This window comes from Oncorhynchus tshawytscha, linkage group LG01, assembly GCF_018296145.1.
Source record: "Oncorhynchus tshawytscha isolate Ot180627B linkage group LG01, Otsh_v2.0, whole genome shotgun sequence".
Lineage (NCBI taxonomy): Eukaryota > Metazoa > Chordata > Actinopteri > Salmoniformes > Salmonidae > Oncorhynchus > Oncorhynchus tshawytscha.
In genome coordinates this window covers 10,539,931-10,555,080 of record NC_056429.1, presented here as the reverse complement: position 1 = coordinate 10,555,080, position 15,150 = coordinate 10,539,931, and the positions used below count along the sequence as shown (strand labels likewise).

Here is a 15,150-nt window from a genome sequence, read left to right as displayed (position 1 = left end):
CCAAGTCTAGAAACAGAAGTCTCCTTAACAGCTTCTACCCCCAAGCCATAAGACTGATGAACAACTAATCAAAGGGCCACCGGACTATTTACATTGACCCCCCCTCCTCCATTTGTTTTGTACACTGCTGCTACTCACTGTTTATTATCTATGCATTGTCATTTCACCCCTACCTACATGTACAAATGACCTCTAATCTGTACCCCCACACATTGACTTCGTACCGGTACCCCCTGTATATAGCCTCGTTATTGTTATGTTATTGTGTTACTTTTTATAATTTTTTACTTTAGTTTATTTGGTAAATATTTTCTTAACTCTTCTTGAACTGCACTGTTGGTTAAGGGCTTGTAAGTAAGTATTTCACAGTAAGGTCTACACTTGTTGTATTTAGCATTTCACGGTAAGGTCTACACTTGTTGTATTCAGTATTTCACGGTAAGGTCTACACTTGTTGTATTCAGTATTTCACGGTAAGGTCTACACTTGTTGTATTCAGCATTTCACGGTAAGGTCTACACTTGTTGTATTCAGTATTTCACGGTAAGGTCTACACTTGTTGTATTCAGTATTTCACGGTAAGGTCTACACTTGTTGTATTCAGTATTTCACGGTAAGGTCTACACTTGTTGTATTCAGTATTTCACGGTAAGGTCTACACTTGTTGTACTCGGCACATGTGACAAATAACGTTTGATTTGATTTGTAGACCCAATGACAATCGCCAAAACTTCTTGGTGTTTTGTAACAGTTGTCTCTTTCCATTCATCTAATGGCACGAGGCCACAGTACACTTTTTGGATGCTGGAGTCATTTTGGAGGGGACCAACTTTCGCAGTTAGCCTACCTTTCTGAGGTGATTTGTTTAAATGTCATGATGTAATCACACTCTGCCTTTGTGGAACCCACAGTATGTGACATATCCCATTCTACTCGGTAAGGGACTTTTGTGTGTGCGCTCGTATGTTAACGTGCTTGTGTGAGCGTACATGTGTGTTTGTGTGTGTCGGCCTTTACTGGGTGCAGGGAGGTGATAGTAGTGGTACTGTGGGTAGAGGTACAGTGGTCAACATGGTACAGATAAGAATAGGGTTAAGCCTAGAGGATAATTAAACTGACTATTTGAATCGAGGCCTGGCATTGCCAGTCTGTTTGCCCTTCCCTATAGGACTGGCTGCTTGAGTGATTGTGTGTGTGTGTGTGTGTGTGTGTGTGTGTGTGTGTGTGTGTGTGTGTGTGTGTGTGTGTGTGTGTGTGTGTGTGTGTGTGTGTGTGTGTGTACATTTGAGTGTGTGTATTTTACAAGTGTGACTGAACATCCCCCAGCCTCCTCCACCTCTCTGTTTGGTGGTCTTGTGGTCTGGTTCCCTGTCTTCCCCTGTCATGAATAGGGATCTCTGCTGTAATGATTTGTGACAGAGGGCCTTAATTACATCAAGCCACATGGGATGCCCAGTAGCCTATTCCATGGCTTGGCAGTTGGCCAAATGAGTATATGGTTATCTCTTCCATATCCCCTTTAGTCCACACACATGAACACACCTCCCTGCAGTACCAGTTAGACTAGATCACAACTCCCTCAAATACACCAAACATGTTTTTCTCTATTCAAACAAATGTTAATGTTTATTTACCCAATACATTTTGTAGCCGTGATTTAAAAGAGTAGCAGGCCCCAGTGTGTGGTGTAAAATACACAATGTAAGTGGTTCAAATGTAGTTTTGAAAGCAGGAGACTGTGACAGTAGCTGTGAGAGGGTTTGATGATCCACTTACAGATTACAGAACAAGCCAGCTGCTTGTGTGCTGTTCTGTTCTGGGGGGCTATTCTCTCTGTTCTGTTCTGGGGGCTATTCTCTCTGTTCTGTTCTGGGGGCTATTCTCTCTGTTCTGTTCTGGGGGCTATTCTCTCTGTTCTGTTCTGGGGTCTATTCTCTCTGTTCTGTTCTGGGGTCTATTCTCTCTGTTCTGTTCTGGGGTCTATTCTCTCTGTTCTGTTCTGGGGTCTATTCTCTCTGTTCTGTTCTGGGGTCTATTCTCTCTGTTCTGTTCTGGGGGCTATTCTCTCTGTTCTGTTCTGGGGGCTATTCTCTCTGTTCTGTTCTGGGGTCTATTCTCTCTGTTCTGTTCTGGGGGCTATTCTCTCTGTTCTGTTCTGGGGTCTATTCTCTCTGTTCTGTTCTGGGGTCTATTCTCTCTGTTCTGTTCTGGGGTCTATTCTCTCTGTTCTGTTCTGGGGGCTATTCTCTCTCTGTTCTGTTCTGGGGGCTATTCTCTCTGTTCTGTTCTGGGGGCTATTCTCTCTCTGTTCTGTTCTGGGGGCTATTCTCTCTGTTCTGTTCTGGGGGCTATTCTCTCTGTTCTGTTCTAGGGTGCTATTCTCTCTCTGTTCTGTTCTGGGGGCTATTCTCTCTGTTCTGTTCTCGAGTCTATTCTCTCTCTGTGCTGTTCTGGGGGCTATTCTCTCTGTTCTGTTCTGGGGGTCTATTCTCTCTATTCTGTTCTGGGGTCTATTCCCTCTGTTCTGTTCTAGGGGGCTATTATCTCTTTGTGCTGTTCAGGCGGGCTATTGTCTCTCTGTTCTGTTCTGGTGGGCTATTGTCTCTCTGTTCTGTTCTGGTGGGCTATTGTCTCTCTGTTCTGTTCTGGGGGCTATTGTCTCTCTGTTCTGTTCTGGGGGCTATTGTCTCTCTGTTCTGTTCTGGGGCTATTCTCTCTCTGTTCTGGGGGCTATTCTCTCTCTGTGCTGTACTGGTGGGCTATTGTCTCTCTGTGCTGTACTGGTGGGCTATTGTCTCTCTGTGCTGTATTGGTGGGCTATTGTCTCTGTTCTGGTGGGCTATTGTCTCTGTTCTGGGGGCTATTGTCTCTCTGTGCTGTACTGGTGGGCTATTGTCTCTGTTCCGGTGGGCTATTGTCTCTCTGTTGTCTCTGTTCTGGGGGCTATTGTCTCTCTGTGCTGTACTGGGGGCTATTGTCTCTGTTCTGGTGGGCTATTGTCTCTGTTCTGGTGGGCTATTGTCTCTGTTCTGGGGGCTATTGTCTCTGTTCTGGGGGCTATTGTCTCTCTGTGCTGTACTGGTGGGCTTTTCTCTCTGTTCTGTTCTGGGGGGCTATTGTCTCTCTGTGCTGTTCTGTTCTGGTGGGCTATTCTCTCTCTGTGCTGTTATGTTCAGGTGGGCTATTCTCTCTCTGTGCTGTTATTTTCTGGTGGGCTATTCTCTCTCTGTGCTGTTATGTTCTGGTGGGCTATTCTCTCTCTGTGCTGTTATGTTCTGGTGGGCTATTCTCTCTCTGTGCTGTTCTGGTGGGCTATTCTCTCTCTGTGCTGTTCTGTTCAGGTGGGCTATTCTCTCTCTGTGCTGTTCTGGTGGGCTATTCTCTCTCTGTGCTGTTCTGTTCAGGTGGGCTATTCTCTCTCTGTGCTGTTCTGGTGGGCTATTCTCTCTCTGTGCTGTTCTGTTCTGGTGGGCTATTCTCTCTCTGTGCTGTTATGTTCTGGTGGGCTATTCTCTCTCTGTGCTGTTCTGGTGGGCTATTCTCTCTCTGTGCTGTTCTGTTCAGGTGGGCTATTCTCTCTCTGTGCTGTTCTGTTCAGGTGGGCTATTCTCTCTCTGTGCTGTTCTGTTCTGGTGGGCTATTCTCTCTCTGTGCTGTTCTGTTCTGGTGGGCTATTCTCTCTCTGTGCTGTTCTGTTCTGGTGGGCTATTCTCTCTCTGTGCTGTTCTGGTGGGCTCCTATTTGTACGTGTTAACGTCAGTAACACTGTGCTGCACTCAGTTGTTGAACCCCCCCACCTCTCCTACCGCCTGTGAACCCAACCACCCACCCCAACACCCTGTTACCACCTGTGAACTGAACCACCACCACCCCAAATCCCTGTTACCCTATGGCCTCCCACAACAAGACTTCTATTGTATCTCTGCCTCACATGGCATTGGGGGTGGCGAGACTCTATAGGGTTTCCTCAAATCACAACTAAAGTGGAAACGGAAGCTAAAGGACCCATATTGAAGGGGTGCGGAGATGTGATCTATTCTGAATGATGACGATGAGACGTTCTCTTTCCTTGAATTGTACTGTCTGTATTTGCATTGGGAGATGTCAGGTGAAATAAGCAAGTCGAGAGTGAATCGAAACCCACGGTTTAAAGCTTAGTGTTAAGTTTCTTTGTACTTAATTGTGCTACAGTACAACGGACCCCATGACTGTAACACTTAACTGAGGTCTACGCAGAAAAGGATGATGTTCGTTCAGTGGGATTCAAAGTTACAGAACATTCATAGAGTAATGTACTGTACAGTATTATAACTGATATGCCTATGTCACGTAGACTAAGGACTAATGTCAGCTCTATACAATACGTTTCTATCTGCAACTGCCAATGTAGCACAGCAACCATTTTTTCCCATTTCCCTCTAAGTCTTCCCTTCTGTTCCCTACACTTCTACCCTTCTGTTCCCTACACTTCTACCCTTCTGTTCCCTACACTTCTACCCTTCTCTACACTTCTACCCTTCTGTTCCCTACACTTCTACCCTTCTGTTCCCTACAATTCTACCCTTCTCTACACTTCTACCCTTCTGTTCCCTACACTTCTACCCTTCTCTATACTTCTACCCTTCTGTTCCCTACACTTCTACCCTTCTCTACACTTCTACCCTTCTGTTCCCTACACTTCTACCCTTCTCTATACTTCTACCCTTCTGTTCCCTACACTTCTACCCTTCTCTACACTTCTACCCTTCTGTTCCCTACACTTCTACCCTTCTCTACACTTCTACCCTTCTACACTTCTACCCTTCCCTACACTTCTACCCTTCTCTACACTTCTACCCTTCTGTTCCCTACACTTCTACCCTTCTCTACACTTCTACCCTTCTCTACACTTCTACCCTTCTACACGTCTAACCTTCTAAATGTCTACCCTTCTCTATAGGTATACTCTTTTCTACACTTCTACCCTCTTATATACTTCTACCCTTCTCTACACTTCTACCCTTTTACACTTCTACCCTTCTCTACCCTTCTCTACACTTCTACCCTTTTACACTTCTACCCTTCTCTACCCTTCTCTACACTTCTACCCTTTTACACTTCTACCCTTCTCTACACTTCTACCCTCGTATATACTTCTACCCTTCTCTACACTTCTACCCTCTTATATACTTCTACCCTTATACATGTCTACCCTTATACACTTCTCTACACTTTGACCTTTCTGCACTCCCACACTTTTGCCTTTTTCTACACTTCTACCCTTCTCTACAATTCTAGACTTCTAGACTTCTATCCTTCTGAAAGTCTACCCTTCTACCATTCTCTATACTTCTACCATTTTCTACACCCTTCTCTATAATTCTACACATCTACACTCATACCCTTTTCTACCCTTCTACACTTTTCTACCTTTCTCTACACTTGTAGACCTCTACACTTCTACCCTGTGCTACCTTTTTACACTTCTACCCTCTACACGTCTATCCTTCTAAACTCCTTCCCTTCTCTACACTTCTACCTTTCTAAACGTGTACCCTTCTCCACACTTCTCCCCCTCTCTATCCTTCTACACTTCTACCTTTCTAAACGTGTACCCTTCTCCACACTTCTCCCCTTCTCTATCCTTCTACACTTCTACCTTTCTAAACGTGTACCCTTCTCCACACTTCTCCCCTTCTCTATCCTTCTACACTTCTACCTTTCTAAATGTCTACCCTTCTCCACACTTCTCCCCTTCTCTATCCTTCTACACTTCTACCTTTCTAAACATGTACCCTTCTCCACACTTCTCCCCTTCTCTATCCTTCTACACTTCTACCTTTCTAAATTTCTAAACTTGTACCCGTCTATACACTTCTACACTTCCACCCTTTCTCAACACCTTTACATCTCTGACCTGTTCTATATTTCTACTCTTCTACACTTCTACCTTTCTTTACACATCTATCAATCTGAACTTCTATCCTTCTGAACTACTACCCTTCTCTACACTTCTAGACTTCTTGTCACGGTCGTCCTCCTCTTCATCTGAAGAGGAGAGGCGAGATGGATCGGAGGACCAAAATGCGGCGTGGTATGTGTTCATCATTCATTTTAATACAGAAAACGCTGAACACTGAAACCCTTTACAAAAATCAATAAACGAAATAACAACCGTGAAGCTAATGCAAACTGCGCTGAAACAAGCAATCAACATAGACAATCACCCACAAACAAACAGTGCAACCCAGGCTACCTAAGTATGATTCTCAATCAGAGACAACTAATGACACCTGCCTCTGATTGAGAACCATACTAGGCCGAAACATAGAAATACCCAAATCATAGAAAAACAAACAGACTGCCCACCCAACTCACGCCCTGACCATACTAAATAAATACAAAAACAAAGGAAATAAAAGGTCAGAACGTGACACTTCTACCCTTCTCTACACTTCTACACGTCTACCCTTCTCTACACTCCTACCCTTTTCTACACGTCTACCCTTCTCTACACTTCTACACCTCTAACCTTCTCTACACTTCTACCCTTCTACGAGTCTCTATACATCTACATGTCTACCCTTTTACACTTCTACCCTTCTGTAAAATTCTAGGCCTCTTCTCTTCCCTTCATACACCAATCCAACGGTTTTGAATTTAAAATATAATTGTATTTGACATATGCGCCAATTACAATGGGTTTAGACTTACCTTGAATTGCTTGCTTACAAGCCCTTCACAATGATGCAGAATTTAAAAAATATAATGAAAAGAAAAATAGGTTTTTGGGATTTCTGCATCGCGGGGCACGGCTGGGTTTCCTTTTGTAATACGTTATAGTCTGCAAGCGTTGGAGCCGTCCTCCAAAATGGTCCTTTTGCATGTTTGATGCCTCGTCGGAGGTCATAGCAGGCTTTCTTGTAAGCGTCAATGCTCTGTGTCCCTTTCCTTGAAAGCAGTAGTGCTAGCCTTTGGCCCAGCATGGATATTGCCTGTGAACCATGTTTTTTGGTGTGTATACATTCGTATAGTCACTGTGGGGACGACATCATCTGTGCAGTTATAGATGAAGCCCGTGACTGATGTGGTAAACTCCTCAATGCTATCTAAAAAATCCCAGAACATATCCCTGTCTGTACCAGCAAGACTGTACCAGTCTTGTAGCCTTGCGTCTGCTTCATCAGACCACTTCCGTATTGAGCACATCACTGGTACTTCCTGTTTGAGCTTTTGTTTGTAAACAAGAAGCAGGAGAATAGTGGTCAGATTTGCCGAAGGGAGGATGAGGTAGGGCCTTGCATGCATTTCTGTGACTAAAATAAAAGTGGTCTACAGTTTTACTGCCCCTTGTGTGCAGGAGACGTGTTGGTAAAATTGAGGTAGAAAGTTGGAAGCTTGCGGGTCAATGGTTGATCAGTAGTACAGAGAGACTAGTATGCTACAACACCCTTCAGCCAGCCCCCATCCACCCTCTGTAAAATAGCTGCTTGCAGGCATTGTCCAACCGTGGCCAGGAGTAAGTTGCACCAAGATGCTGATCTTGGGTCAATTTTGCATTTACCCCACTAATGGTTAAGGGTAAGATCGGGTAAGGTTGGCAGATCCTAGATCTGTACCTAGGGGAAACGTCACCCTGGAGCCCGTGGCCGCTAGATCCAACAAAAGCGAGATGCAGAGCAGGTGTCATCTGACAGATGAAAATAGTGTCTCAGTAACGGACACCGTGCTAACACACACAACACACATCTGACTTGGGCCTCTAATGGTTTTACAGCATTTAGATCTTGTAATGGCTAGCTGGCTACAGTACACACCCGGCCTGTTTTACTCTTGTAATGGCTAGCTGGCTACAGTACACACCCGGCCTGTTTTACTCTTGTAATGGCTAGCTGGCTACAGTACACACCCGGCCTGTTTTACTCTTGTAATGGCTAGCTGGTTACAGTACACACCCGGCCTGTTTTACTCTTGTAATGGCTAGCTGGCTATAGTACACACCCGGCCTGTTTTACTCTTGTAATGGCTAGCTGGTTACAGCACACACCCGGCCTGTTTTACTCTTGCAATGGCTAGCTGGCTATAGTACACACCCGGCCTGTTTTACTCTTGTAATGGCTAGCTGGTTACAGTACACACCCGGCCTGTTTTACTCTTGCAATGGCTAGCTGGTTACAGTACACACCCGGCCTGTTTTACTCACGTGTGTATGTGTGTGTGTGTGTGTGTGTGTGTGCGACTGTGTGTGTGTGTGTTTGTTTGTTTATGTGTTCATGTGTGTGTGTTCGCACATGTTTTCCTCACCATGGTTAATGCATGATGCCTAGAGCACTGACGCCTAACTAGAGAGCTGTCAGGATCCACCAGCCAAATCAACTCTCCTCCCCTACAACATCAAATGGACTGAGTAGAGAAATAAAATGACAACGACAGCTACTGTTGCCCCAGCTACTGTTGCCCCAGCTACTGTTGGTCCAGCTACTGTTGCCCCAGCTACTGTTGGTCCAGCTACTGCTGGTCTAGCTACTGTTTCCCCAGCTACTGTTGGCCCAGCTACTGTTTCCCCAGCTACTGTTGGCCCAGCTACTGTTTCCCCAGCTACTGTTGCCCCAGATACTGTTGCCCCAGCTACTGTTGGTCCAGCTACTGTTGGTCCAGCTACTGTTGGTCCAGCTACTGTTTCCCCAGCTACTGTTGGCCCAGCTACTGTTTCCCCAGCTACTGTTGGCCCAGCTACTGTTGCCCCAGCTACTCCAGCTACTGTTGCCCCACTTCTATTGCAGAAGGGTGTCAGAAACATACACTATACTTTATTTAGCGGTGGGAGGGGGTCAGTACCCAATAGTGCAGTTGGAGAGGGAGAGAGAGAACAACTGGACAGAGGGTTTATGTCAGAGTGAAAGCATAAAACTCAACATACTGTATGCCTAAACACCAGGAGTCAGGCCAGAGAGGAAAGGAGAAACACCAGGAGTTAGGCCAGAGAGGAAAGGAGAAACACCAGGCGTTAGCCAGAGAGGAAAGGAGAAACACCAGGAGTTAGGCCAGAGAGGAAAGGAGAAACACCAGGAGTCAGGCCAAGAGGAAAGGAGAAACACCAGGAGTTAGGCCAGAGAGGAAAGGAGAAACACCAGGAGTCAGGCCAGAGAGGAAAGGAGAAACACCAGGAGTTAGGCCAGAGAGGAAAGGAGAAACACCAGGAGTTAGGCCAGAGAGGAAAGGAGAGATCCACTCTTTAGCATACACACACACACACACACACACACGCACACGCACACGCATGCACACGCACACACACACACACACACACACACACACACACACACACACACACACACACACACACACACACACACACACACACACACACACACACACACACACACACACACACACACACACACACACACACACACACACACACATCCTTAAATCAGTGTTTAGGTCAACTGTTGGTGTGTGTTTGCTGTGTGTTGCGTGCTTGCTACCAGGTGTGTATGTGAGAGATGGAGCAAGAGAAAGACAAGGATGATATCTCTCCTCTCTACAAGTGGTGATCTCATGGGAGGCTGCTGTAGGCAGTTAAGGCTGGCTCTAAGCTCCTGGCAGTGTCCTCCCTCCAGGACTGTTGATGCTTGCCTGCTGCACACCGTCACACGTCTGTGGTTTCTGTTAAACACCATAAACACGTGCTTTTGGCACAACGCTGAGGCAGCCAGGTGATAAAAAGTCTGTTTACACCAAGCACAATCTCTGATACTTGGCGGGCCCAACAGATTTACAATGACAGCTCTGCTTGTGTGTGTGTGTGTGTGTGTGTGTGTGTGTGTGTGTGTGTGTGTGTGTGTGTGTGTGTGTATGAGAAAATAGAAGCACTTTGGGACTTTCTTCCCACCTCAATCTCCTCTTCCTGGTCCTCCTCTTTTTCCTCTTCTCCTCCCTATTTTCTTCCACCTCCCCCACTCATCTCCTATCTCTTCTTCTTCCTCCTCCCTTCTTCTCTTCCTCTTCATCACCCTCTGTTTCTTCCTTCTTCATTCCATTTTCCCCTACTCCCTCTCTCTCTCTCCTTCCCTCTCTCTCCCCTTCTCCTTATCTCTCCCCTTCCCCTTATCTCTCCACTTATCTCTCCACTTATCCCTCCCTCATTTTCTCTCCTTTGCTCCCTCTCTCTCTCTCGCTCCCTCCCTCGCCCTCCCGTTCTCCCTCGCTCTCCCCTTCTCCCTCTCTCTCCCCTTCTCCCACTCTCTCTCCCCTTCTCCCTCTCTCTCTCCCCTCTCCCTCTCTCTCCCCTTCCCTTTCTCTCCCCTTCTCTCCCTCTCCCCTTCTCCCTCCCCTCTCCCTCTCTCCCTCTCCCTCTCCCCTTCTCCTTCTCTCCTTCTCTCCCTCCCTCCCTCTCACTCTCTCTCTCTCTCTCTCTCTCTCTCTCTCTCTCTCTCTTTACCCTTCTCCCACTCTCTCCCATTCTCCCTCCCTCTCCTCTTCTCTCCCTCTTTCTTTCCCTCTCTCTCTCCCTCCCTCTCCTCTTCTCTCCCTCTTTCTTTCCCTCTCTCTCTCCCTTTCTCCCTCTCTCCCCTTCTCTCTCTCCCTCTCTCCTTTTCTCTCCCTCTCTATCCTCTTCTCTCCCTTCCCCCTCTCTCTCCCCTTCTATCTCTCTCCCTCTCGCCCCTTCTCCCTCTCTCCTCTTCTCCCTCTCTCTCACTCTCTCTCCCCTTCTCCCTCTATCCCTCTCGCTCCCCTTCTCCCTCTCTCCCCTTCTCTGGACTTTGTTCGCAAGTCGTTCATCACCTGAATAGCTCCTCTACTTTGGGAAGGTGTGGACAGTGTGGTATTTTTATCCATTCCCCAATCTAAACATCACTTGATCCTCACTCTGTAGGGTTAAGAAAGGAGGGAGAGATAGAGACCCATCTAGGGTAAAACACATCTCATCATCCTTTACTCCTCTCTTCTCCTCTCCATCCTCATTTACTCCTCTCTTCTCCTCTCCATCCTCCTTTACTCCTCTCTTCTCCTATCCATCCTCATTTACTCCGCTCTTCTCCTCTCCATCCTCCTTTACTCCTCTCTTCTCCTATCCATCCTCATTTACTCCTCTCTTCTCCTCTCCATCCTCCTTTACTCCTCTCTTCTCCTCTCCATCCTCATTTACTCCTCTCTTCTCCTCTCCATCCTAATTTACTCCTCTCTTCTCCTCTCCATCCTCATTTACTCCTCTCTTCTCCTCTCCATCCTCATTTACTCCTCTCTTCTCCTCTCCATCCTCCTCTCCCTTCTTCCTCCTTCTCTCTTCAGATGTTCATCAGCGTGGGGGGGTATAAATCGTATAAACCCCCCCCACACACACAGACACCCACGTTTCCCTCGTACAGCGCCAAAGCACAGACGTAGAGTAGAGATACAGGTTGTATTTTCTTTCCCTAAGTGCGTCTATAAATCCTCCCTCTAATTGTGTTTTATGTGAGGCCTAACAGACTGTATGTTTAGCTCTCATAGTGGGAGAAAGACACTCTTCCCTTGGTTGTAAATAGTCTACCAAATATATACAGTATATGTCAAGCTAGGCGTCCTTTCAGGTTGAGAAGACAAATTATCAACAAATTACAGGGGATTTTGACGGCAAAATTGCATCTTGTTATTAGGAATTGGACTTCCATGTTTTGAGTACACAGGGTGGGAAAGGCCTTTTGGAATTTGAAGTATGTTTTTAACTTTGCCTCTTTTGTAAGCATTTACATTTTGTTTCTTATGGGCTGCATCTCATACATAGTGCATTACTTTGGTTAAAAGTAGTGCATTACTTTGGTTAAAAGGAGTGCACTACATAAGGAATAGGGTGCCATTGGGAACGCATCCATTGCCTCCCTTTAATTGACCATTGTTCGTGTTCATCCCATGTGATCCCGCACAGCATGAACTTATTTACTATAATCATAATCCAGTGTTAACATGCTAGGCTTTAATGGGGCTGAATAACTTGTGTCTCAAATGGCACCCTATTCCCATAGGGTCCTGGTCAAAAGTAGTGCACTACATAGGGGATAGGGTGCCATTTGGGACACACTCCAAGTTAGTTGTATTCAAGCCTTTTGAGAGCCTCATGACCACAATAGCCTATGCGCAGACCTCTCAAACAAAAAATTAAGCCATTCAAATGCCCATGTGCTTATGAATACTTGTCCTTTTGTTAGGATCCAGTCCCACAGATGAGCCATTGTCCACTTAACCATTTTTTATCTAGAAAATCCCTTTGGGGGGTTTCCATACTGGAAGAGAAGAATGCCGTCTTGACTGCTTGACGTCTCCGGTATCTCTCTCTCTCTCTCATACACACTGGGGGCATAGAGATGAATGCTGAACATAATATTCAGAGAATCTAAAGAGACCCATTGAGAGATTTAGTGGAGTGGTTTCCATCGCATTCTGCTTAGCCAATAACATGTACCTTGAGTGACAGAACCAGGATACTATCTTGTGTGATCCTCTCCTCCTCTCTCCTCCTGTAGAGTCGACCTGTATGGAGAGACTTCTGTCTAAAGACTGGAAAGACAGGATGGAAAGACTGAATGCCAGCAAACTCCTAGGAGAGGTCAAAGGTGAGACTTTGCATCAAAGATGGCCGTTATTCATGGGGTATCCCCCACTCTCTTGTAGTCATTTGGAAAGTATTCAGACCCCTTGACTTTTTCCACATTATTTTTACATTACAGCCTTATTATAGAATAGATTAAATAAAAAACATCCTCATCAATCTACACATAATGCCCCATAATGATGAAGCAAAAAACGTTTTATTTTATTTTAAATGTTAGCTAATTTAAATATTTTTAAAACAGACCTTATTTACATAAGTATTCAGACCCTTTGCTATGAGACTCGAAATTGAGCTCAGGTGCATACTGTTTCCATTGAGCATCCTTGAGATGTTTCTACAACTTGATTGGCATCCACCTGTGGTAAATTCAATTGATTGGACATGATTTGGAAAGGCACACACCTGTCTATATAAGTTCCCACAGTTGACAGTGCATGTCAGAGCAAAAACCAAGCCATGAGGTCGAAGGAATTGTCCGTAGAGCTCTGAGAGAGGATTGTGTCGAGGCACAGATCTGGTGGAAGAGTAGCAAAATGTTTGTGCAGCATCAAAGGCCCCAAAGAAGCAGTGGCCTCCATCATTCTTAAATGGAAGAGGTTTGGAACCATCAAGACTCTTCCTAGAGCTGTCCGCCTGGCCAAACTGAGCAATCGAGGGAGAAGGGCCTTGGTCAGGGAGTTGACCAAGAACCCAATGGTCACTCTGACAGAGCTCTAGAATTCCTCTGTGGAGATGGGAGAACCTTCCAGGAGGACAACCATCTTTGCAGCACTCCACCAATCAGGCCTTTATGGTAGAGTGGCCAAACGGAAGCCACTCCTCAGTAAAAGGCACAACAGCCCACTTGGAGTTTGCCAAAAGGCACCTAATGGACTCTCAGACCATGAGAAACAAGATTATCTGGTCTGATGAAACCAATATAGAACTCTTTGGCCTGAATGCCAGGCGTCACGTCTAGAGGAAACCTGGCAACATCCCTACAGTGAAGCATGGAGGTGGCAGCATCATCATGCTGTGTGAATGTTTTTCAGCGGCAGAGACTGGGAGAGCAGTCAGGATCGAAGGAAAGATGAATGATGCAAAGTATAGAGAGATCCTTGATGAAAACCTGCTCCAGAGAGCTCAGGATCTCAGGCTGGGGGTGATGGTTCACCTTCCAACAGGACAACGACCCTAAGCACACAAGCCAAGACAACGCAGGAGTGGCTTTAGGACAAGACTCTGAATGTCCTTGAGTGGCCCAGCCAGAGCCAGGACTTGAACCCGATCGAACATCTCTGGAGAGACCTGAAAATAGCTTTGCAGCGACGCTCCCCATCCAACCTGACAGAGCTTGAGAAGATCTGCAGAGAAGAATGGAAGAAACTTCCCAAATACAGGTGTGACAAGCTTGTAGCGTCATACCCAAGAAAACTCAAGGCTGTAATCGCTGCCAAAGGCACTTCAACAAAGTACTGAGTAAAGGGTCTGAACACTTGTGTAAGCATTCTTTTCATGTCCAGGTTGAAATTATAACTTTGATTAAATGTATGTATGTAAAATCAGTCCACTTTCTAACGTGTAACAGTAAGCAGTAACTTTGACAAGCCTATACATGAGGTGGGGTAAATGCTCTTATGTGCAAAGTAAGCAAATCTGAATTTGTAGTTAGGAAAGCTAACTGATTTCAGTGTGTTGTATTCAATTCAAACTCCCATTGGGACTAGCTTGTGAATAGACACCGGTGGAGGACGGTTACATAGAATCACACACAGGCATGTTTTAGCTGGATCTAGTTTACACTTGAATATCACATCAATTATGCTTTTACACACACACACACACACACACACACACACACACACACACACACACACACACTCACACACACAAACACAAACACACACACACACACACACACATAGAGAGAGAGAGAAAAAGCCTCATCCGTTAGTCTACTGCTTAGGTCTACTGCTTCATTAGCATGCAAACTAAGAGGCTTAAACGCATTAAGACCCACAGCGTGTTGAATGATGAATCAACAAGTGTTTTAGTGTGGTTAACATCTATACAGTTCTATGCATGCTTTTAGGATTGGCCGTGAGGCTGTATATTGTATGAAAGCTGACTTTCAGAGATGACTGTCTTTACCTCCTACCCATACCCACCATGGGCACGCACGAACACACATACACACCCCAGAGGAGGCTGGTGGGATGAGCTACAGGAGGACGAGCTCATTGTAATGGCTGGAATGGAATAAATGGAATGGTATCAAACATGCGGAAACCAAATGTTTGACTGTTCCATTTATTCCATTCCAGCCATTACAATGAGCTTGTCCTCCTATAGCTCCTCCCACCAGCCTCCACTGACAGACACATACACACACTGAATGGGAATTATTTGATTTGAAACATTTCCCTGTTAATTTCACCATACTTCAGTCCTCCTCAGTAACAACAGCACAGGCTTATTATATCTGATAAAACAATAAAAAAAGATAATTAATAACTGATATCCTGCTGCAAAATCATCCAAGAATCTAAAAACATCTTACGCAACATGTTTCATACAGAATTTGCGCTGGTTTAAAG

The 15,150-nt window shown here is 45.6% G+C and overlaps 1 protein-coding gene across 7 annotated transcripts in view; it reads left to right on the top strand.

Moving 5' to 3' along the window:
- LOC112259100 (transcription factor SOX-6) overlaps nucleotides 1-15,150 on the top strand; it is a 196,849-nt gene that overhangs the window by 81,800 nt on the left and 99,899 nt on the right. For all 7 annotated transcript variants that reach the window (XM_042329731.1, XM_042329814.1, XM_042329632.1 and 4 more), the window contains one exon: nucleotides 12,486-12,575. In XM_042329731.1, coding sequence (XP_042185665.1) covers nucleotides 12,486-12,575 — 90 coding nt within the window. The remainder of the gene's footprint in view (nucleotides 1-12,485; nucleotides 12,576-15,150) is intronic.